General features: G+C 48.5%; 1 protein-coding gene across 2 annotated transcripts in view; it reads left to right on the top strand.

Annotated features, from left to right (window-relative positions):
- Positions 1–21,702, top strand: part of PAX5 (paired box 5) — a 139,963-nt gene that overhangs the window by 31,006 nt on the left and 87,255 nt on the right. For both annotated transcript variants that reach the window (XM_087761422.1, XM_087761423.1), the window contains exon 6: positions 20,859–21,034. In XM_087761422.1, coding sequence (XP_087617548.1) covers positions 20,859–21,034 — 176 coding nt within the window. The remainder of the gene's footprint in view (positions 1–20,858; positions 21,035–21,702) is intronic.

Genomic DNA, 21,702 nt, shown 5'->3' with positions numbered 1-21,702 from the left:
CAGCGGAGGTCAGGGTATTGGAAATCTGTCAGGGACTAACATCAGCAAAACGCAATGACTTTCTGATCACATGGGTGCTCGATCTTCATAAAACAGCTTCTCTGTAGCTATGTCCTGAGGTGCCGAAGCAGTGAAACATCTGAAGGCTGCATCTGCAGCTCTCTGAATTTATTTGGTCACAGGCTGGGTAAGGATGTGTGACTGTTGCCAGCACTTTGTTTTTTCAGAAACTTTTTGCAGCCCTGTCATTGTGGTACTTGAACATCTTGCAAAGAGGCGCAGAGGCAGAGAAAAAATGCCCCTTGCAGTTCTGAATGTCAGGGATGCAGGCCAAGTGCCATAGGGATGCTTTTCAGATGCTGGGTTTTGCCTGGTGGGCTGTTGCATTGTCCTGCAGGAGCTGGTGTGAAAGGGCTTTTGCCTCCAGACCACCGCTTCTGGTGGCCGGGATACATCTCCTCTGTGCCCGTTTTGGTGTGTCATGAGAGAGGGAAGGCACAGCCCCAAGGGAGAAGCTGTGAGACAGTTGGTGCACAAGTGCGCACATCAAAGGCTTTGTGGTGGCTGAGCATTTAAGGTGAAGACACCAAAGTGTCTTATATTGACTAAACATGCTTCATCCCCCCCCGCTTATAATTCTGAGCAATTACTGTTGGACTTTGTGGTCAAGATATTCCTTCTGGTTTTGCTTTCCTTGCAATATAGTTTTCTGTAGCTGCTGCCGCTGGGCCATTTGCATGTCAGATCATTGTTTGGATGGTCTCATAACAAGCAGTTGTCCTAGAGCATGGTGGGCTGCAATTGCCTGACCACCCTGAATATGGTTCCTTTGAGTTGGACAGATTTTGTGGTGGAGGCTTTTAAAAAATTCAGATCCATCAGATGCAGTACTGATTTCTTGATGGTCTGATATAAGGGCTCAAAATGCATGCCTGAAGGCAGGCAGCTGACGCGTTGCCTTGCATGTTAACTGGAAACCCTTCAGCGGTGCCCACTGGTTTGGGGTTGGACCCTAGCAACGTGGGGATGGGCGTGTTCCTGCTCCGTCTGCTCAGCCCATCCTTGGCTGGGGGCAAAGGGAAGCCCCCAAACCAACCAGCGAGTCATCTCCCCAGCTCAGAGACCATGTATGCTAGCTCCTGTGGTTGGAGAGAGCTCGGGAGCCTCCCGCTGTGTCAATGGGGCTCCTCTGCATTTCCTCCCATCCGCCTGTAATGGATTTTACACCTGAGCGGTTATTTTCGGTGGTACAATCGGTACCTGTCCCAAATGGGACATTTTGTCTCTTGTTACAATTCACAGAGCTAGACGGGGCTGCTGGTTTCATGCTGTGCGGCATCGACACATGATGCCCTTGTAAACATGACTGTCAGCAGTGGCAATTCCATCTCTATTGTCCCAATAAGATTTCATGCTTGACAGTGCTTGACTTTTTTTCCCGTAAGTTGACTAATAAGAAATAGTCATGTAGCAGGTTTTTCCTTCTCTGATTCCTCGGATTTCCAATTGCTTTCCCAAGAACTGGCACCCGGACGTTCTCTCCCCATTCTTGCCCAGGTTTCCTCCCAGGTGGGAGGATGCAGGAGGTGGCATTTCTGAAAGAGTGAATGAGACAGAGCCTGTCTTCTCCTGCCTAGCCCCAGTCAGATGGACAAAGAACAGTCCCCACCCATCATGGCCTTGCCTGGCAATGGGGAGAGTGACCGAAGCCTGGCGCGGGTGGTCCAGAATGGGGGGAACGTAATTATAGATGTGCCTGAATCCAAGGAATTTTTTTTGGAACTGTTCAGGTGTGTGGCTTTGAGTTTTGAATTTGCGTAACTCCTCGGTTTACCCATTCTCCCTCTCTTACACCCACGTGGTCCTTGCGGCAGAGTTGTCTGGTGCCTGACAGTTTGATCACCATAGCACCTTAGTGGGTCAGTTTACTTTGAAGAGGAAGGTCAGGGTATGGGGATGCTGAGAAATCTGTCCATGGCTCCCTGGCACATTAAATCAATGTAAACCTCTGGAACCTCTTGGTATTGTTCCCGTTTGCCAGGTCACCCTGCCAGAGCCTTGTCACAGCCAGGGTAAGTTCCCGAGTACGCTCCCTCCTAGGATGCTCTTGATGGAAATGGAGCCGTTGAGTCAGTGTCTTGGCTCCAGAGTATGAAATTGGTGCCACTTCACCACTGTCTGAGCGGAAAATTTGTTTGGCAGTGGGGTATGCACGTGTGGTTCCCCTGACTACTGCTGGGGCAGGAGCCCAAGGCCAATGGTGGCCACCAGGGATGAGTTCTCATCAAGCTTCCCGAGATGCTCACATCCTCCGTCCCACCCCCAGGCCCTCTCCAGCAGAGCAGTGTTTCCCCCAGCAGAGGGGGGGCTGTGGACACTGTGGGAGGAGTTGGTATGGTGGCAGTGGTGGACAGGGGAAGCGGGGCAGACCTGCAGGGGAGCAGGCACGGGTGGGGGGCTGCCCTCTGCACATCGCCGCCGTGCAGAGCGGGTCCTTCAGAGAGCGGTGGAAGTGGTGATCGCTGGCCAAACCAATCTCGCTCCAATGAAGCTCCCAGCGCTGTCCTCACTTCAGGAGAGACACAAATCTTCCTGTGCAAGCTGTGAGCTTCAGCATCGCCTTGCACCACCAGCCATGGCACGACGCCTGCTGTGCACCCTTTTGTCACCTTGCAGATGAAAACAAGCCAAAATCGTTAATCTCTGTTCTGTCCTGTGGCTCTCCCAGCCGGGAGGCTTGCCTCACCTCTGATATTTAAAAAAAAGTAATGGTGCTGCTTGAATTTGCTTCCTGACGCCCATGCTGAGTTTGTAAGCCAGTCACATCTAACCAGTTACCACAAAATTGATTCTGGAGCCTTCTGTTTAGAAACCTGCAAGGTACATCCCAGGCAATCAGGCTATCTCCATCAGGCACTGAAAGAACCAGTCAATAATCACCATTGCAAAGGGTGCAGAGGTCTTTCTTATTACCCTTAATATTTTTTTATGAGCATCTCTACATAGGAAATAGCTATATGGGTGGACAGATGGAATATAGATGGTCACTATGCATGTGTATACATATAGTATATATGTGTATATCTGTGTATAGATAGATCTAGATATGTATATGTAGACCTGTGCATTCCTCATAGCTTGTTCTCTTGCTTTCTGAATGCGTCATTTAAATACATGGGCCCAGATTTTTAAACTAGTCTTAGCTAAACCTATACAGCTTCTATCCAAAACTTGTCGTGGAGATAGTTGCAGACACTGTCACAATTGCCCTGGTAGCTGGCCAGCCCAGAATAAACACACCTCTGTTTTTCTAAAGTGCCAAAGAATTTTTGGGTGCCCTACAGACAATTCATAACAGGTAGGACTTCGCAGACAGGAGATCTTTACTACATTACAACGTGTTCGGTTAGCATGTACTCACTTCACCAGTGGGGAAACTGAGGCACCAGGGCCTGGAAAAGTCTTGCTGCAGGCTGCCAGTGGCACTATGGAAGAGCCAAGGCTTGGGTCAAGTTGGCGGAGACCCAGTTCAGGGCCACCCTCGCGATCACAGCACTGTGCCGGCTCATCTCAGTGTGTCCCAGGGAGCCTGTCCTGCCCTCGGAGGAGCCGTCATCCGAGGCAGCCACAGCTGAATCTCTTGTGCCTGCTCGCAGGACAGGCATCCTCGCCAACACGTCCTCACACAAGAGAGACGTGGTGGCCTGACAGGCAAAGCTCTGTCTGTTTTCATGTTGATATGATCCGTTCCCTTTTGGTGGGTATCATGCTTAGCTGGAGTACACAACACAGGGGAATGATGGAGATGAGTAATGGCTCCCTCTGCTTCCAAGGAGGTTGTTACTGATTTTGTTGGGCCATTCTCTTGGGCTTTTGCTCTCTCCTGCTTTTCCCTGGATGATCCCACAGGGTTTGTGGGAAGCTGAAGGCGGCGTGGGCAGGTGGGGTTTGGTCCTGCCTGGTGCCCATGGGTTGGGTACGCTCTGCATCTGAGGAACTTCACCTCTTCATTGCTAATTAGCGTTCACCTGCTCGCTCTTGTTGCTATTCTGCTCCACTTTAGCATCCTGGTCACCCTTGAGATCCCACTGCTGCTGTTGACCTCTGGCTGCCAGGGATGTTTGTTTTTATCACTGATGCTCATCTCCTGTCCCTCCAGCCCCATTAGTGTGACTTGATCCCAGCCCCTTTCCCTCCTGCTGCAGGCACAGGCAGAGGACTTGTGCTCCATAGTAGGACGTTACGATGGGGTGTTAGTTTGCTTGTGAAGTGGGATGTTTTGTGTCTTGTGCTGGCAGTCATCACCGGTTCTGGAAGGTCACAGCAGCAAGGGGAAGGTGTCTTACACATTGCTTTGGTACGTAAGCACCAGCAGGGGCCATGTCTAGGTTAGGCTTTTCTCCAGGTGAGAGGAGACAGAGCGCTGCTGTGGCGGGGAAGGGGTGGTGAGCGCGCACAGATGCAGCCCCCCTCCGTGTCGCAAGGTGGGGAGAGCCCACCTGCAGCTGCTGCAGTGGCTCCTGCTCTCTGCGCTCGCTCGCCATGTGTCAGAGCCCGCTTACGCAGCTGTTTGTCACGGGAACAGCTTATAACCTCCAGGAGCTCTGGCCACCTCATCGCCTTCTGAAATACAGCTGTTTGGGATCAGCAGCCCAAGCTAATGAGGGTCTCTGACAACGGGACGAGTGGAGATCTCCGTCAGCATCGCGGGAGAGGAGGCGGCCACCGTGGGATGGAATGGGGTGGGCCCACTGTGTGAGAACCGAAACCCGGCCGTCTGGTGGGTACTGGCAGCTATTAAAAACAAATCATAAATGGCAATACCAGATACAATTGCATTGAGATAGCAGAGGGCCTGAGGAGTCCTGATGGGCTGCCGATAGTCGGTTGAAACAAATTGCCCAGTGCTGTGATACCTCAGCTCCCAATAACAGAGGGCAAATGGCCTTCTAGGGGGAGATATAGATTTTCCTTTGAGATATGGAAAGGGAAATAAATTAAATTATGTTCGAACACAGGGTTCTCTCTCTCTCTCTCTTTAAGAAAAAGAAGGGGAGAGAAAAAGAAGAAAGGGAAATGGGGGGAAAGAGAAAATAAGCTTCAGCAGGCATTTGCAATTTAATTGATATTTGGCGGCAGGAAGCCAATCAGTATAAGTAAATTGACGTTACAAGATAAAAATAATCGCCTAATGGGATGCCTTCCCCCACGGCTGTGGCAGGCCAAATAAATACGGCGTCGCGCGTCGAAGCAGCGTGGTGGCCGTTCCTGGCACAGCCTGCTGCCGCCACGCTGGCGGGACTCGGTGCGGGCTGCGGATCATTTTTATGGCATCTGTCTCTGCTCCCCGAGAGCAGGCAATGAGGGGTTGCGCATTGATTGCCGCTCCAGCCAATGGCAGCTGAGGGAGAGACCGTAATTAATGGCTTTATTTGCTGGAGCACCGCTGAGAACAATCGAGTGTGTTGTGGTAATGACCGGTGCCCGCATTCCGGCGGCATGGGGAGGCGTTGGAGCCTGGTCGGCAGCCCCAGGGCGCGGAGCGCCTTCCCGAGGGCCGGGTGCAAGGCACGATGGCGGACGGGAGCCGGCAGTGCTTGAGGGGCTCAGCTGGCATGAGCAGGCAGTGAGGGGATGATGCCACGCGGCGTGCTCCCGGTTCATCCAGTGGTGGTGACGGAGCTGACCCTGGGTTGTTGGTCTGTCTGCAGCTACGGGCAGAGCTGCCACACAGTCTTTGGGGAGAGGGAAGACAGCAATGGGTGCTGGTGTGCTGGTGGAGAGACCCCACATTTCCTACGGGGCGTCACTGCCTGATCCACCCTGCTTTGCACCCACCGCCCAGCCCCCAGCCACTGCCCTCGTGCCTGCCCTGCAGCGGTAGCAGGGTTAGCCTCGCATGTTACAAGTTTTCTTTCTTTATTTTCTTTTTCTAAAAAAAAGTCTCTTTCAGAGATTTCACCTGGAAGCAGAGTGGTGCAAACCAGTAATTTTTGTGAACTGTGTGTGGTTTCGTCCTGTTGGCACTAGCTTTAGTTGGGGTGTGGGAGGGCGGTCGCGGCTTTGCAGAGCATGCCTTGTGAAGAACCCGTGCCTGCGTGTAAATTTTTATGTATACATACATATATGTATGTAAGGAAGAAAAATTGTAGGCAGCATGCATCCTGAGTGTGCTTCCTTCCTTCCTAAAGGGAATACAGTCAAGAAGAGAGTTGCGGAAGTAAAACCATGAAAAATTGTAATGAACCCTTCCCAGGGATTGTGTAAATCTTTTTAAAAGAAAAGTGCTTGTCTTTTACTTGACTATTTGTTGTTCATCACAAAGTACAAAGTTGGAGATATTTTCAGTTTTTGATCAACCGAAACTCATTTATCTTAAAAAGCCTGCCAACTCCCTGTAAAAAAACTATTTTTTTGTTTTGGAAAGCATTTTAGACAAAAGCTACAATGAAGAATAATCATGCCTTGCACAACTCATAGAAAATAATTTGAAGAGTTTGCTTACACCTAAAACACTGATATTTTTTAAATACATGTTCTGTTGCCCTGGTTGTGCAGAGTGGCAGTGCAGTCCCTTGGGTTACATACATTTGCACTAGCAATGAGAAGAATGCCTCAGAAAGCATCCTGCGCTCCATGCGACGCGCTGAACCGCAAGCACGGACAGGAGTGCAATAAACTGCAGGAAAGGCTGGCACACTGGAGCGAAACCCACCTGGGCCAGAGGATGCTCCCGAAACGGGAGCACGTGGTGGGCGAGGAGGGGCTTGTGCCTGGGCTTGGTCAGTCATGAGGAGTGAAGGCTTATTTACTTTTTAATACTTCTACACATCTATAGATAGATAGATATAGATACATAGATGATAGGACGAGAGCAAATGGCGTCAAGTTACGCCATGGCGTGTTTAGTTTGGATATTAGGAAAAATTTCTTCACTGAAAGGGTTGTCAAGCATTGGAACAGGCTGCCCAGGGAAGTGGTTGAGTCCCCATCCATGGTGGTATTTATAAGACATGTAGACGTGGTGCTTAGGGACATGGTTTAGTGGTGGAGTTGGCAGTGTTAGGTTTACGGTTGGACTAGATGACCCTAAGGGTCTTTTCCAACCTCAGTGATTCTGTGATTCTATGATTCTATATCAGGTGATTACTTTCTATTTAAACAATAAAATGATTTTGAACTGGAAAGCTAAAATAACTTTCATTTGAAAGTCTCAGGATGGGCTCTCTTGACACATTCAGGATTTTCCGCAACAGGGCTTTGTGTCACGCAGTTCTTCAGAAATGATCCCCACTTGTGAACAAGATTCAGTTTCAGTCAATCAGTGTTTTCCTATAGAAGAAAAAGTCTCAAAAATTTCCCCATCGCTGCAGGTTTGCAGCGCAGTCAGAATCACATCCCCTGCCCTTGGCTGCTCTGGCACCGAGCAAACCCAGAGAGGCAAGACCTGTGTCTGCCATGCTGGGCATTCGCTCTCAGACCACCATTACTGATTCATAGAAAGTATTGGTTTGCCAACAGCTGGCTATTGGGAACAGAGAGGGAACATTCAGATAAAGCAGTCTTCAAAAATTATATGCCAAGCTCTAGCCATATATATATATATATATATATATTTATATATATATATATAAATTTTTTTTATTTTTCCTGGAGGAGTTACCCTATTAGATGGGAGAGGAATAAATGAGCTTAGGAAAACTGGCGCAGACATGAGCGAGAGGGCAGGCTCAGCCGGTGATGTGGTGGGGCTGTTCCTAGCGTGTTTGTCTCAAGTGAAGCTGCAGGAACAGGCTCTCCACTTGAGAGATCGTTGGCAGAATTCCCGTGATGCAGCCCAAAAGGTGACCCGCTCAACCTCCCTCTGAATGAAAGCAGGTTCTGAAATAACAGAAATACGTGCAGTGAGATTCTCCCATACTTGCTTAATAAGGGCATCCATGTGATAAGCACAGTGTCAAGGGAGTTGTACTGTAGATTGCTGAGTTTACTGCAGGATAAATAATTAATGTTTAGATGACACTAATTAATTACAGTAATTAGCAAAGAGCTACACTGTTTTTCCTTAAAAGTAAAATCTTGGCTGACTAATTTTGTTCTGTGTCCAGTGCATCAGAACATTTAAGGCAGAACCATGAAATACAAACATACACAGGGAGATGTCATTTTTGCTGGGTCACTGACTACCTTTTTCATAGAATCATAGAATACCAGGTTGGAAGGCACCTCAAGGATCATCTGGTCCAACTTTTCTTGGCAAAAGCATGGTCTAGACAAGATGGCCCAGTACCATGTCCAGCTGAATCTTAAAAGTGTCAGATGTTGGGGAATCCACCACTTCCCTGGGGAGATTATTCCAATGGCTGGTTGTTCTCATTGTGAAAAATTTTCCTCTTGTGTCCAGTCAGAATCTCCCCAGGAGTAACTTGTACCTGTTACCACTTATTTTTTCCATGTGACTCCTTGTAAAAAGGGAGTCTGCATCTTTGTAGCCACCCTTTAAATACTGGAACATGGTGATAAGGACTCCCCTAAGCCTTCTTTTCTCAAGGCTGAACAAACCCAGTTCTCTCAACCTTTCCCCATATGGCAGGCTTCCCAGTCCTTTGATCATCTTTGTGGCCCTTCTCTGGACCCCCTCCAGCCTGTCCACATCTGTTTTGCATAGCAGGGACCAAAACTGAACACAGTATTTCAGGCGTGGCCTGGCAAGTGCTGAGTAGAGTGGGGTAGTGACTTCTTTATCTCTGCTGGTGATGCCCTTGTTGATGCAACCCAGCATCCTGTTGGATTTCTTTGCTGCAGCAGCACGCTGTTCACTCATATTGAGCTTGTTCTCCACCAGGACCCCCAGGTCCCTTTCCACAGAGCTGCTCCCCAGCCAGGTAGATCCCAGCCTGTGCTGCACTCCTGGATTATGTTTTCCCAGGTGCAAGACTTGTCCTTGTTGAACTTCATAAGGTCCCTGATAGCCGATTCTTCCAATGTATCAGGTTTTCCCACAGGGCAGCTCTCCCTTCCGAAGTGTCCACTTCCCCACTCAGTTTGGTAACACCAGCAAACTTCATCAGGGTACACCTGATCCCATCATCCAGATCACTTATGAAGATACTAAACAGTGTTGGGCCCAATATCGATCCCTGGGGGACCCCACTTGTGACAGCTTGCCAGTTTGAAAAGGAGCTATTTCCCACCACCCTCTGGGTGCAGCCCGTCAGCGAGTTCCCCACCCACTGCATGGACCACTCGTCTAGACCATAACGCATCAATTTCTCTAGGAGTAGACTGTGGGAAACTGTATCAAAAGCCTTGGAGAAATCCAAGTAGACAATGTCCACCATTCGCCCCACATCAGCTGAGCAGGTTACTTCATCGTAGAAGGCGATCAGGTTTGTCAAGCACGATTTGCTCTTGGTGAATCTGTGCTGGCTTTTGCCAATCATGTGCTTCATTTGACTTGTGATAGCCCCCAGGAGGATTTGTTCCATAACTTTCCTAAGGACTGAAGTAAAAGTCTGATGGGCCTATAATTTCCTGCATCCTCCTTTAAGCCCTTCTTGTAGATGGGGGTGACATTAGCCACCTTCCAGTCTTTTGCAATGTCCCCCGATCTCCATGCCTTCGCAAAGAGTATGGAGAGCGGCTGGCCAGCTTGGTGAGTCAGGCTTTAAACTGAAGGCCTGGGGGAGCGGAGTCCAAAGTGACAATGCTTGTGCCATTGCAACCAACTGGGCAATAAGCCAGGCCAACCAGAGCAGCAGCAAATGTTCCTTAGCTGCCTCCCAAGAGAAGAGCCAGAACACCAGCCACCTCAAGTGTATGTATACCGATGCACGCTTTTTGTCCTCTTCTGTTCTGCAGTTTTAAAAAAAGCCAACAGTGCGGAAGCATGAATGCATTTAGAAAGCTAAAATACTGATAATAAAAATAAACATGACATTTAACTGCCTCTGCGGTTAAACCAACCAATGTGACAACTGTCTGTGTCCTTGCCCGTGCTGCGAGCCCCTCTCCCCACCACCTGCCTCCAGCCGTTCAGCTGTGCCAGGCAGGGACCCTCTGGGCTGGAGCTGGGCTCGGCTCGGCACACAAGCGGGGCGAGAGTGGGTCCCTGAGTCTGCTGGGGACTCTTAACAGGGACTCATGCCACAGCAATCTGCAAAAGACAACCGAGTGCCAATGCTGCCATGAAAGGGTGTCCCCCGCCTGCCTGAGGCTGCGGACTGCTCCCCGTGTGCCCTCTTCTCCTCTTCCTTCTCTTCCTCCTCAGCATGAAATTAGGTGGGCATCAGAAATGGTAGCAGCTGAATTTCCTGTTTGAGACCTGTCCCCCTTCAACTGGTACAGTGTCGCAGGAGCAAAGGAGGGTGCTGAGGGCTGCTGAAGTTGACACGTTGCTGCCTCCACGCATCTGCAGTGCGGAGCATGCGTGTGCATGCCCGTTCACACCAGGACTGAGACCTCTGGGTGTTGGTGCATGGGATTTTTTCTCTGCGCAACTTATTCGTTCATGGCATCTCCTGTGCAAGCAGACAGCATCTCCCAAATTGCAGCTGTGAGAGCTGGGGTGGTGGCAGCAGCATTGTGTCCCCCCTTCTGGAGGAGGGTGCTGGGGCTGGGAGATGCCAGAGGCTTCCCTGTGCAGGGTGGGTTGCAGCACCGACAGGAGGTCCTCCCAGCTGCACCTCCCCGGGCACTGGTGGGAGACCTCCCTGGCTGTGGGAGCTGCTGGACTACGCAGCAGGCAGCAAACTGCACAAGTGCTGCAGTGGTGGGTGGCCCTGGGAGAACCGCTCACAGGTACAGATTGGGCACAGTCTCCCCACCCACACTCCGCATTCCTGTCTCTGGCTAATGGCAGCAGCCAAATTCAGTGGCATCCAGAAGCCACCTCGGCATCTCTCCTTCAGGAGCTGGGTTGATGGACCTTCTTCATTGTCCACCTCCCCTCGGAGAAGGACAGAGTGTGGGGAAACGCCGTGCTCCGCTGGTGTTGCCAAGTTGAGTAGATGGATGCTGCACAGTCAGCAATAACAGCAGTGCGCTCGGCAGCTCCCGCGTCCTGGCCTCTCTGCTGAGTGCTGTTTAAGTATGAAACGGCGCAGCGGACCCAGGCCGGGGGATGCCTACAGGATGCCTACAGCTTGCGGCCAGTGTGGGAAAGTGCACCTGTGTTCAGCCAGACAGAAAGTGCAGCCGAAGGAAGATGGATGCACAGATGCAGTTCCTGGATGTAAGAAGTAAACGGAAATTTTTGAGGCGTAAAAACCCACATTACACAGCTGTGGAGGATCTTTAAAAGTTAATTTCTCCTGACTAATGTATGTGGATAAAATATATAAAAATACCGTTAAACTTGCACTTTGTGTAACTTGTAAAAATCTGTAGGTGCATATTACATTGTATTTTATAACGGTGTTAGTTATTACTGTGTTTTGCATTCAGCCATTATGCTGAATTCAGTTGAGACATTTCTTCGCTTCATTGTAAGCATGCACATTTGCAGGCTTGAGACCACAGTTCTTGATTTTGTAAAGTAAGGCTTTATTTAATTTATGCACAAGAAAAGCCTGCAGCTATTAATGGCTTTTTGTGAGTGTTGTTTGTGGATAGTCGGATAGAGGGTGTGGACGGACACCTTCCACTTGTTGGAGGGTGCACAGCATCTGTCTGCAGCTTGCAGCCGTGCTGCTGGTGGAGTGAGCTACATTCTCTGCAGTCTTTCTCTCTCCTTTGTATGTAGTAAATCCAGCCTTCTCACAGGTTGGTGGTACTGTTTGAATGTTTTTTAGGAATTTGCATTTTAGGAGGAGTAGCATCACTGCTTGGGAGCCCTCTGCATTTCTTAGGAGCTTTGCCAAGGTCTTTGGCAGCGCAGTGGAGGAAGGCTTTCCTCCCTGGGAAGAGCTTGCCTGGGGTTTGCCAGCGGTCAGTCTGCTGGGATGCATCAGTGCTATTGGCACTTCTAAGTTTGGCTCATCAAGTGGGTGGGATGTGAGTGAGCTCTTCACTGCTTTTATTTTCTCTGTGTAAGTTCCCCAGATAGTGATTTGCAAAGAATTCAAGGTCTTAGGTGGAAATTTTGCTTTGCTGTTTTAAGCTTGTGTGGAAAGATTAGTTTTGATTGACAACAGTTGAATAGCCTGTATTTTTCTTATCAAATGTCAGTTCCTGGGGAGGGCATAAGTTTGGCAGTCTCTGTCGGGTCCCTGGAGGCTGTAGCTGTTGCAGGGTGTGCGGTGCCAGCTGCTCACAGCATGCAAACTTTCCGCTGGCTCCCATGGGTACGTTTTCTGCTCTGGTGTCCGCTGCGTTTCACCCCAGAGTTATTCTACTGAGTGGTCACTCCTCTTTGCACAGACCCTGTCGGGTTGCATTTGCATGTCCTACCACTGGTTTTTCCTTTGGCTGTCAGATTTCACTCTCCCAGTATTTTTCAGAGCTGTAAATCCTCTCCAGGTCAGTCATAACCAGAGGCCAGTTTGGCATTTCCAAAGATACGCAGAGCACAATTTCATCTCCAGCCTGCTCTAGTCTGTGTCGCCCAAGCATATCTGGGAATGATTTTTTGAAAGAAATGATGAAAGGATGTGGTACAGCATGGTATGGAAGTAGATATAAACTATGTTAAAATTGCTTGAATGAGCTTATAACAGCCATTTAAAAACACACTTTGAGCTGGGAGTACATGACATAAAGTGCATGTCTCCACAGCTTGCTGCTGAACACAGCTTACAAAAATGGATTAGGAAAAGAGTCTGTTTCTCACAATCATTTGTTAATAAACTTGTCATGACATTTTATAGTTACTGCAGTTATATCTCCCCTTAAATATTATATAAGTCATAGAAATATAAGTCCATTCTGACATTATGCTGCATCTGGCCAAGGGGTCCTGCTGCCCTGGGGCCTTGTCCAGGTGCCTGCAGTCCCCCGAGGCCCCAGGAACTGCAGGGGGATCGCATGTGCCTCCTGTGTGCGAGCTGGACTCGGGGCATCTGCTCCATCCTGCTCAGCGTCTTCCTTTTAACCTGTCTCTGCGCTTCGGAATTCCCCACTGAGGAGGGGGGAGGTATCACTGACACGATTTTTGCTGCTTTTTAAACATAAAACCGCATCCTAAGAGCAATCACAAAACCCACAGCAGCTCCATCACTCCCTCAAGCTGCTGTCCTCAGATGATCTCTGCCCCGTGGTGGGGCCGGTGGCCGTGGGCATGGCTGTGGCTCCTCAAGGGTGCAGCATGGAGGCTGACGGCTTGCAGGCTTGGGATGGTCTGGATGATAACCTGTGCTGCTCAGTAGATTGCTGTCTGCTGTCTGCTGAGACTCCCACTGGGGTGGGCACATCTGTGCAGTGAGCTTTGCTACTGCTCCGGAGCATTGCAGGGGACGGTCCAGAGACCCCCAGGGTGCCTGGCTCCCCTCTGCCTCACAGCCCTTGCCGCAGCCACCAGGCAGCAGAGCAATCCCAGGCCTGCCCTAGGTCGGCCTGCAGCTCACCGGGGAGCGGCGCAGCAAGGCTTGCTCTGACCCGACTGGAAGCCCTCCAGCCTGCAGGCACCGTCAGCCTGCCTGCCAGCGGTGCGGCAGGCAGCAGTGATAGGGCTGCATCCTGCGCGTGCAAAGCTTGCGGCGTGAGCGAAGTCCGTCCTGCTGACAGCCCTTGCAGGTGCACAAGCAATCCAGCTCCACTCAGTGGCACTATTTGCACAAGTGTCTGTTCAGATGTATAGGCTGTCAGGTTCATGAGGGTTAGGGCTGCCGAGCTGCGGGGTCCCACCACACCTTTACTGACCTCTCCAGTGGGAAGTGTGGGATGGGGATGCCTGCAGGGATTTCCTAGCACAAACTAGGAGACACATGATAAAATTTCTGTGTGGCTACTGCGGGATTAAAATTACTGTAGGAGGAGATGAGCTGTAATCTCATGGGAAATCTGTTCTGTTAAATAAAACCCCCTTTTTTGGTGATGCCCATAACCAGCTTGGTGGTGCAGCTTTGCAGCTATGGAGTTGCACCCTGGGTGTGCAGCAACGCTATGGGGTGGCACCTCGTGGGTGTACAGGCACAGCTCTAGCTCATACATCTCGTGGGTATACAGTGTGGCTCTAGCTCGTACATCAGGGAGGACCTCCAGCTGTCCTAGAGAGCAGAGACAAATGTTCTCACAGTGGAGAGGAGCTCCATCACTTCTCAGCGGAAGACCAGAGGTGGCTGGTTGATGATAAAAGTGCTAATCGCGGTGCTGCTGAGCATTTTAGGAAGAGCAGCACTGACAGGCCAAGGATGCAGCTCAGATACTTCCATCTTACTTCTTCCATTGCCTGGAGCTGGTGCAAACACAGCGCTGGTTGTGCAGGCACCGGGCAGCCACCTGCCAGATATGCTCTGCACAGCAGAGGGGTGCTGCCGGGAGCGGTGTGGTGTGTTGAGGGTTCACCACTGGGAGCCAGGGACATGCAGCCTTGTTCACAGGACCATGCACAGGGTGAAGGCACCCTGCCAAGAGCTGGGACCGCCCCCCCCCTTGCTGCCGGCTGGGGTGAGGGCAGCATGGGTGGATGGCATCTGGCTCCAGCAGCACCTGGTGACTGTGCAAGAGCAAAGGGCAGGAGGGAGGGGAGGCTGGGGGCAAGCAGAGCGTACCCAGGCTGCCCATGCATTTAAACAGCAGGTGGGAAATGGCTGAAGACCCCCTGCCATCCAGCACTAGCCTCAGGTGTGGAGACCCCCTGGCCAGCTCTGCTGCTGCAGGGTCTGCGGATGTGCTGGGCAGTGTCCTGCCGGGGCCATCCCCCAGGGAAGTGTGTGTGCACAGAGGCCAGTTTGCAGCTTGTGCCGTACCTGGTGGCTGGAGCACAAACCCAATGTTTTCCCTGCTTGTCCAAGTTGGGGATGGTGTGGGGTGGTGGGCGCTGACCAGAGGGCAGGGGGCTCGAGCCACTTGGGCTCCTTGTGTCCTCACACCCATCCTGACTGTGAAATCGGTAAAATATCCGTAAAACCGGAATGCAAAGGTGGGAGTGTTCAGCAACCCCCCCCCGAGTTTTTCCAAGCCCAGAGGCAGGACAATGCGCTGCCGTCAGCAGATGCTGGTCTCTGTGTCTCCAGGAGGTGCAGAGCTGGTCCAAGTATATCTAACAGGTCAAGCCTTGAAATGAAGAAGCAATAAGCCACTGAAATGGTACTATCACCGAAACATGATTGATCAATTGAATTCTATCAGAGACAGTGGGCAGTGAGATTAACTCAGGCCTGATGGGTTCAATGAGTTAAAGCATGATGTTCATTTCAGCTTCATTTCACCAGTCTTTGCTTGTGAAATTGGTCAATCAATAGAGGTTGAAGATCATATATATATATATTGGTGACCATCTTATAGGGAATATAATCTAGCGTAGTCAGCTCCTGACTCCGGCTGCCTTCAGTGGGTAATGGAGACAGAGCAGAGACTCTATCAGTGCCATCGAAATGGCCTGATATCTTCTCCAAATGAAAAGTATTTTTGGATCTCTGATGATTTATCTTTTTTTTCCCCTCTTTCTCACTTTGATCTACAGCAAAACCCATACCCATCTTCGTGAAATATAGTGATTTCTCTTGAAAATATTTGCGCGATGATCAGCTATATACACTTCAAAATATAAAGCTTCTTTTTAGTGATACTGTCCTTTGAAAAAATAAATAACTGTGCTTAGAAAACTCAAATAGTGTAAATGCAAAGATCTCTCACCGTGTATGCAGTCCTAAAACTAACGCTTTACTGGGAAGAGCATGAGGCTGCTGGCTGCCAAATGCACACAATCCTGAGAAGGTGGCATGAAAATTCCGTTTATGTTTTAAACAAAGCCTTCCAAATGGTAATTAAACAAAGTCTTTATCTTCTCTGGACTAATTTACAGGCATGCTACAAGGAAACAAATCACCTTTTTGCCTCCTGGTAATATTTCATTTGCTTCATAATGTTTTAAATGCGGTGAATAACATCCTTCCTAATTAGCCTGCATTTCTCTATAAGGTGGAGTAATTAGGTGTGATACCAGGTAATGAAGTTGGACAGTACAAATTAGAGACAGAAACCATGTCCTTTATGAATATGGGCTGTTCATGGTACTAGCTATTTACTTCTTTGATTAACCCTGTAAAACCACATTGTTTAAAAAAAGAAAACAACCTGGAAACCTGAAACCAGAAGATTCTCTTTTTCTTCAGCAGAGCATCGCATCAGACAGATGTACCATGGAAGTGTGCACTTCATGGTATGTCATTATTATTAATAACACTGGAAATATTATTCCAGTTGAATTTGTGGATGGCACCAATTTCTCAGCTGCTGTCACCTGGCTGAGGTCCTTTACTGGAGCTGCACTCGTTTAGACCAGGGCAGGGTCTATCCCATGCTATTTCACAGTGACACTTCATAATGCAGTAGTTAAATAGTGTTGTTGTCCCTTTCTGAATAAAAAAAGACAAGGTGGAGGTGATCTTTTTCTTTTTTCTAATACTAAGCTTTAGGGCTTTTAAACATACTCTAGTGTTTTGTGAAGATAGGGTCTAGGGCAGTTTGTTCTCCTTATTTTGGCCCATAGTTTTAGAAATGTATAAGCAAAACACTATTTTAAATCAAGTGAGTTACGTGGTGAGTATTGCTAAAAATCTGTTTTAGGCATATTTAACAATTTCAGATATTCTCCTGCAGTTTCAGAAAACATGTCTTGGACAAGTATTTAACCGTAAAGGTATGCTAAAAAAAATCAGATCACAATTTATCAAATTCTTTAAAGTGATCTTGCCATTTGCTTAGGTCTCCGGAAAAGAAGTTGCTTTTAAGTAACGAAGACGTAGTATTTCTGGATGATAGCCACACCATTTAGGCAGCCTTTTGTCAGCAAGACCGTGCATGGTACCTCTTCTCAGAGGTGGATCTGTTCTGTGCCACACTCTTCCTAGACTGTTCAGACTCTGGTTAGCCATAGGAAATCTTTGCTAGTATGTAATATTAACATGATGTTAGCCTTCAGCTGTCCAAGTCAGGCCAGTTTCTTTAGGAGAGTGCCTGGCTTTTGTTGTGAAACCACAGGTCATTTTTCTGGGTAAGATGCAAACAGGGAAGCAGGCGTCCGGGCAGTTCAGAGTGAGAAATGATTGCTTTTTCTCGCACCTAGCTATTGCCTGCTGGTTAACTTGGAACCGGGGAGGTGTCACTGTTGCTTCTGGCGTCGTGCTGGGAGAGCAGTGTGTTGCATCCAAGGTAGTTCAGAAAGTTGTGGTCTTAACGGCACCATCTCATCCCCTCTATGTAATCTGCTAGAGATGAAGGATGAAACGTTTGTCTGAGAAGAATGTCCTCTTTTGCGTTAAAGGAGAGTATTATATCTGTGCTTTTCATTAGCATTTCTGGAAAGATGCCATTGGACTGGGAACTAATTGTTTTGCAGTGTAGGTAGGTACACACGTAGTGCTACTGTCAACAAAACATAACCCTCCTAGGTGGATGCATTGATTATATGAAAAATGTTTTTACCACTCCCTGGAGCCTATTTATAACCCAAAGTGTTTCAAACCTGCCAACAGTATTTTAATTATCGAAGATATTCTACTGTATTCAAACAATGCATAATGCTAATGGTAATTATCTCACATTTATATAATGTCTAACAGCCAAATGCATCCCAAAGACCTTCACAAACTTCCAGGTGTCATGTGCAGTGTATGGATAGTCCTTTACTTGTGCAGTGAAATGCAGCACTTACCTGCAACTAGTCGAAGTTTGGGAAGCGCAAACGAACAAGCTATCCCTTCATTCATGGGATGCGGAGGGGGAGCGATAATGAGGGTGAGTCAGGTTTGGGCGGTTTCCAGACTCCTCTCACAAAGGTGCTGGATCCTCTGGGCAGTGACAGCTTTCCCGGTGGTCCCAGCCCTGCCCCATTCCTGCCTGGGTCCGTCCCCGGCAGCAAACCCTACGTGCATTGCTCCTTCATCTCAGCACAGCCCGTCTGCACTGGGAAGCATGGCTCAGAGGCTGATCCCATCTGAGATCCTCAGGACGGCATGTGGAGACCGCAGCAAACAGAGATGTGTGGATGGTGTGGGGAGGCAGCCCTCTCTGGCTGGCTGTGCAGGCAGTGCTTCCAGCACCGTACCAAATCCTGACCTTGAGACCAAACCCCTCCAGAGCCTCACCACTATCTCCATGTGGTTTCATCCCCTGCCATATTGCCCAGCGCTGTGCAGCAAGGCACCTCATCTGCTGGCTTGCTCCCAGGTCTCTCTAGTACGGTGTTTCTCTGCAGATTTCGATTGCAGAGAGAGATCTCCTCCTCTTCCTCATATTTCTCGGGATGCTTTGGTGGCAGGCGCGCGGGGCGGTCCCCTGCCTCCCTGCCCCTTTGAGGAAGGGCATCCAGGGATGAACGTGGCCGAGCCGGTGCTGTGGGCACTTGGTGGTGTCTGTCCATGCCCATCCTGAGCCGCCCCTCTGGATATGGTGCTCCTGGATCGGGGTGGGAGCCCAGCTTGCAGCACAGTGCTGCCCGCAGCCCGGCCCTGGTGCCTGTCCCCAGCTGAAGCTGCTGCGCCAGCTTCACCTTTGTCTGGCTCCTCTTTTCCGACGTATTCACTCCCCCAGAAATCCAGAGCTGCGCTCTGTAATACAAGTGCTGCCAGTGAAATGCAAGTCAGCTGCTCCGTATTTAAATATGATGGGATCTCATTATACACCTGATCTCTGGCTGTATAAACAATACACAAACTGCTGGCATCGCCAAGAACATTTTCCAGGTCATACCACGTCTTGGATCATTTCACTCCCTTTCATCACCCCCTTTAGACCAAAACTGCATAAAGCTTTAACTTTGATGCCAAATTGTGGATAACATTAGTTTAACCTGAAATTTAAAGCCAGCATTTCCGTGCTCCAGAGACAGGGTCTCCCCGGCCTTTTGCTACCATGCAGCTAGCAACCAGAATTTTAATTTTATAAGCCATGGTTGACTAAACCCAGCACTAGGTCTATTAGATATTATTTGATTTAGAATAGTAAAGAAAAAAAAAAAGATTTAAAGATACACTGCTCTCTTATATCCCATTGTATTTTTTCACAGCTCTATACACATGCTTAGACTTTCTATTCAGAGGGCAGGTTCAGGGTTTTTTTCCTGTATGGGATAATCTGATCCTTGCACTTTACAAAAGCCAGCATTATCTACTCTTGATTTAAGTTGCACGACTTTGTCTAAACAGGTAAATATAAAGCTGTTGTTGCCTAAATTGCTGAACTAAAATTTAGAATGACGTTTCCAGCATTAATTGCTAACATCAAATGCCTGTTCAGTGTAAGTGGTTTGTTACAGAGAGTGATCGAGGTTGAAAAAGTATTTCCATATGTCAGTCCCCCAGTTCGAGAGATCTGTTTTAAAACAGCCTGGTTTTCTGGATACACAGCATTGTCTGCAAAATCCAGCTGTGCTGAAGGATGATCTCAAATCAATAGTCCTTTGTGAAAAATCTTGTCCGGGCATCACCCATGTTACTGATGGCCAGCACATGTCTGGGGACAAAACTAGTGTCTACAGCTGCAGGGTGTCTTTGTACAGATCGCCTCTGGTCCTTGCTGTTAAAAAACTTGATGCATAATCTACCAGAGAAGGTCTGAGTGATGTTATTCCTCTGCAGACTAGTTGGACAGTAAGCCACTGCAACACTCATGAACATCTTGTTGTTAGGGATGCATTTGAATTCTGCTCCTCAAAACTATTTTGGCAGCGAGATTCTATTTTTAAAATGTTTCCTCCCTGTGTCTAGTGCAGTGTTGCCATCTGGAGAAGAAATCTGATATTTACTGTTGTTCTTGGAGTTCCACCTCCTGGAGTCCTGGGAATACTGCAGACCTCAGCTTTCAGTGCATAAAAGATACATTTCTATCACTGACAGGTGAAGGAAAAGTAGAAAACCACTGTGAATCTGCAAAAAGCAAATTGAAACAAGCCCCTGTATTGCAAGAGTCTTTTTGAACTGCCAATCTGAACATTTCTCAAACTTGTCTCATGGCTTTTCAGCCATGGGCAGTCACTTATGACTTCTGCTAAAAATCTCTGCCAACGGGGAGAGAGAGAAAAACGTGCCTTGGAGCCCAGGCTTTCATCATGCCAATAAGCTTAAGAAATACAAAGTGAAATAGCAGTGCCAGGAAAGTACACAGGATCAGGCCTTGCTGAGGGTGTTGCAGTGGTAACTCTGAGCCCCAGGGACATCCCTGCTCAGTATGGTGCAGGTAGTGCCTGTGTTTTGGAGGTTGTCTGACCAGCTGCTGCCAGTGAGAAGTAGTACTGGGCAGACTCCTGGCTTCCCAACGTAAGCGCACCATAGCTCAGAGCTTGGCATGGGATGGAGCTGAGCAAGACTTGAGGTACCGCAGGAAGGGGGTGAAGCGTATGGGCAGTGACTGGGCAAAGTGGATCTGTTGGAGCTGACCCAAGTTGACTGTGACTGTAGCATCAGGTGGTGTGCTTATCCTCCCGTGTCCTTCTGCATCCAGACCATGAACCAGAGAGGTTCTCAGGTGGTGCAGTAAAAGTGATACATGCAAAGATGTGACAATTATCCTTTGTCCTGCCTTTAAATTATGTGTGAAATCATTTTTGGTAAATTGTGTTGAGGATTGGCTGTAATGGAAGACGGGTCAGTGCATCTCCTGGCAATATGTGTCTTGCTTGTAACCTCCTATCAAAGAGTCCTCATGGTGTCACCATGCTGATACCCGCATCTGTGCAAGGGATAAAACGAGACACTCCTCTGTAGGTCTCATCATTGCGATACCTACTTATTCTCTGTCTTCTCTGTCCTCTTTGAAAGGTATTCAGGAATCTCCAGTACCAAATGGCCATTCTCTCCCAGGCAGAGATTTTCTTCGGAAACAGATGCGAGGAGACCTTTTCACCCAGCAGCAGTTAGAAGTGTTGGATCGAGTCTTCGAGAGGCAACATTATTCTGATATTTTCACAACAACTGAGCCCATCAAACCAGAGCAGGTACTATTGCAAACATTCAGTGTTTTGCTGATATGCTTTCTGCTGGCAGAGGTCTGCTTGGTGGACATCACCAGACACTTCTCAGAGTCTCAGTAGAAAAACATGGAGAAACAGGTGTTGTATCAAGCTCTTCAGCCTAGTGCATGTTAGCCATAAAAGACTGAGTATTAAAAAATGAAGGAAAACACTTGTTGTGTAAACATTAGTGAGTGTTCAGGTATGAAATTATACCTGATCTGGGCCAGTTACATGAAATGAGTGCTTGAATAGCATCACAGCTTCTGATCCTTTTGTTAGATCAAAAGCAGGCTATGCAGGTAACAAGGAGAAGACTTGCAAAACCCAACACCTAATTTTGGTTCATAGTTAGCACGATTGTGCACACAAATTAGATTTTTGTGTCCAGAAATGGCTTATTAGGCATGTAATTGGCCATTTGCTGAGAGAAACACCCAATTAGTATGTGAAGGTAAATTAGTTGCACCTACAGATTAGCAGTGTGTTTGAGAAGGACTTGGCACTAATTTTTTGGGAAAGTTCCATTTTTGCAGTCGCAATACAGAAGCACATGCAAAAACTGATGAGCTCTGTCTCTCTGTGTTCTTCTTGGGCGGCAGCCTTTAATTTAGCTGCTAAGAGGGAGGTAGAAATGAATATACTGCTGTCAG

Source organism: Nipponia nippon, unplaced genomic scaffold (assembly GCF_047370975.1).
Source record: "Nipponia nippon isolate SJK-2023a ecotype South Korea unplaced genomic scaffold, ASM4737097v1 scaffold_24, whole genome shotgun sequence".
Taxonomy (NCBI): Eukaryota; Metazoa; Chordata; class Aves; order Pelecaniformes; family Threskiornithidae; genus Nipponia; species Nipponia nippon.
Note: the sequence above shows the minus strand (reverse complement) of the source record. Positions and strands in the feature narration are given on the sequence as shown.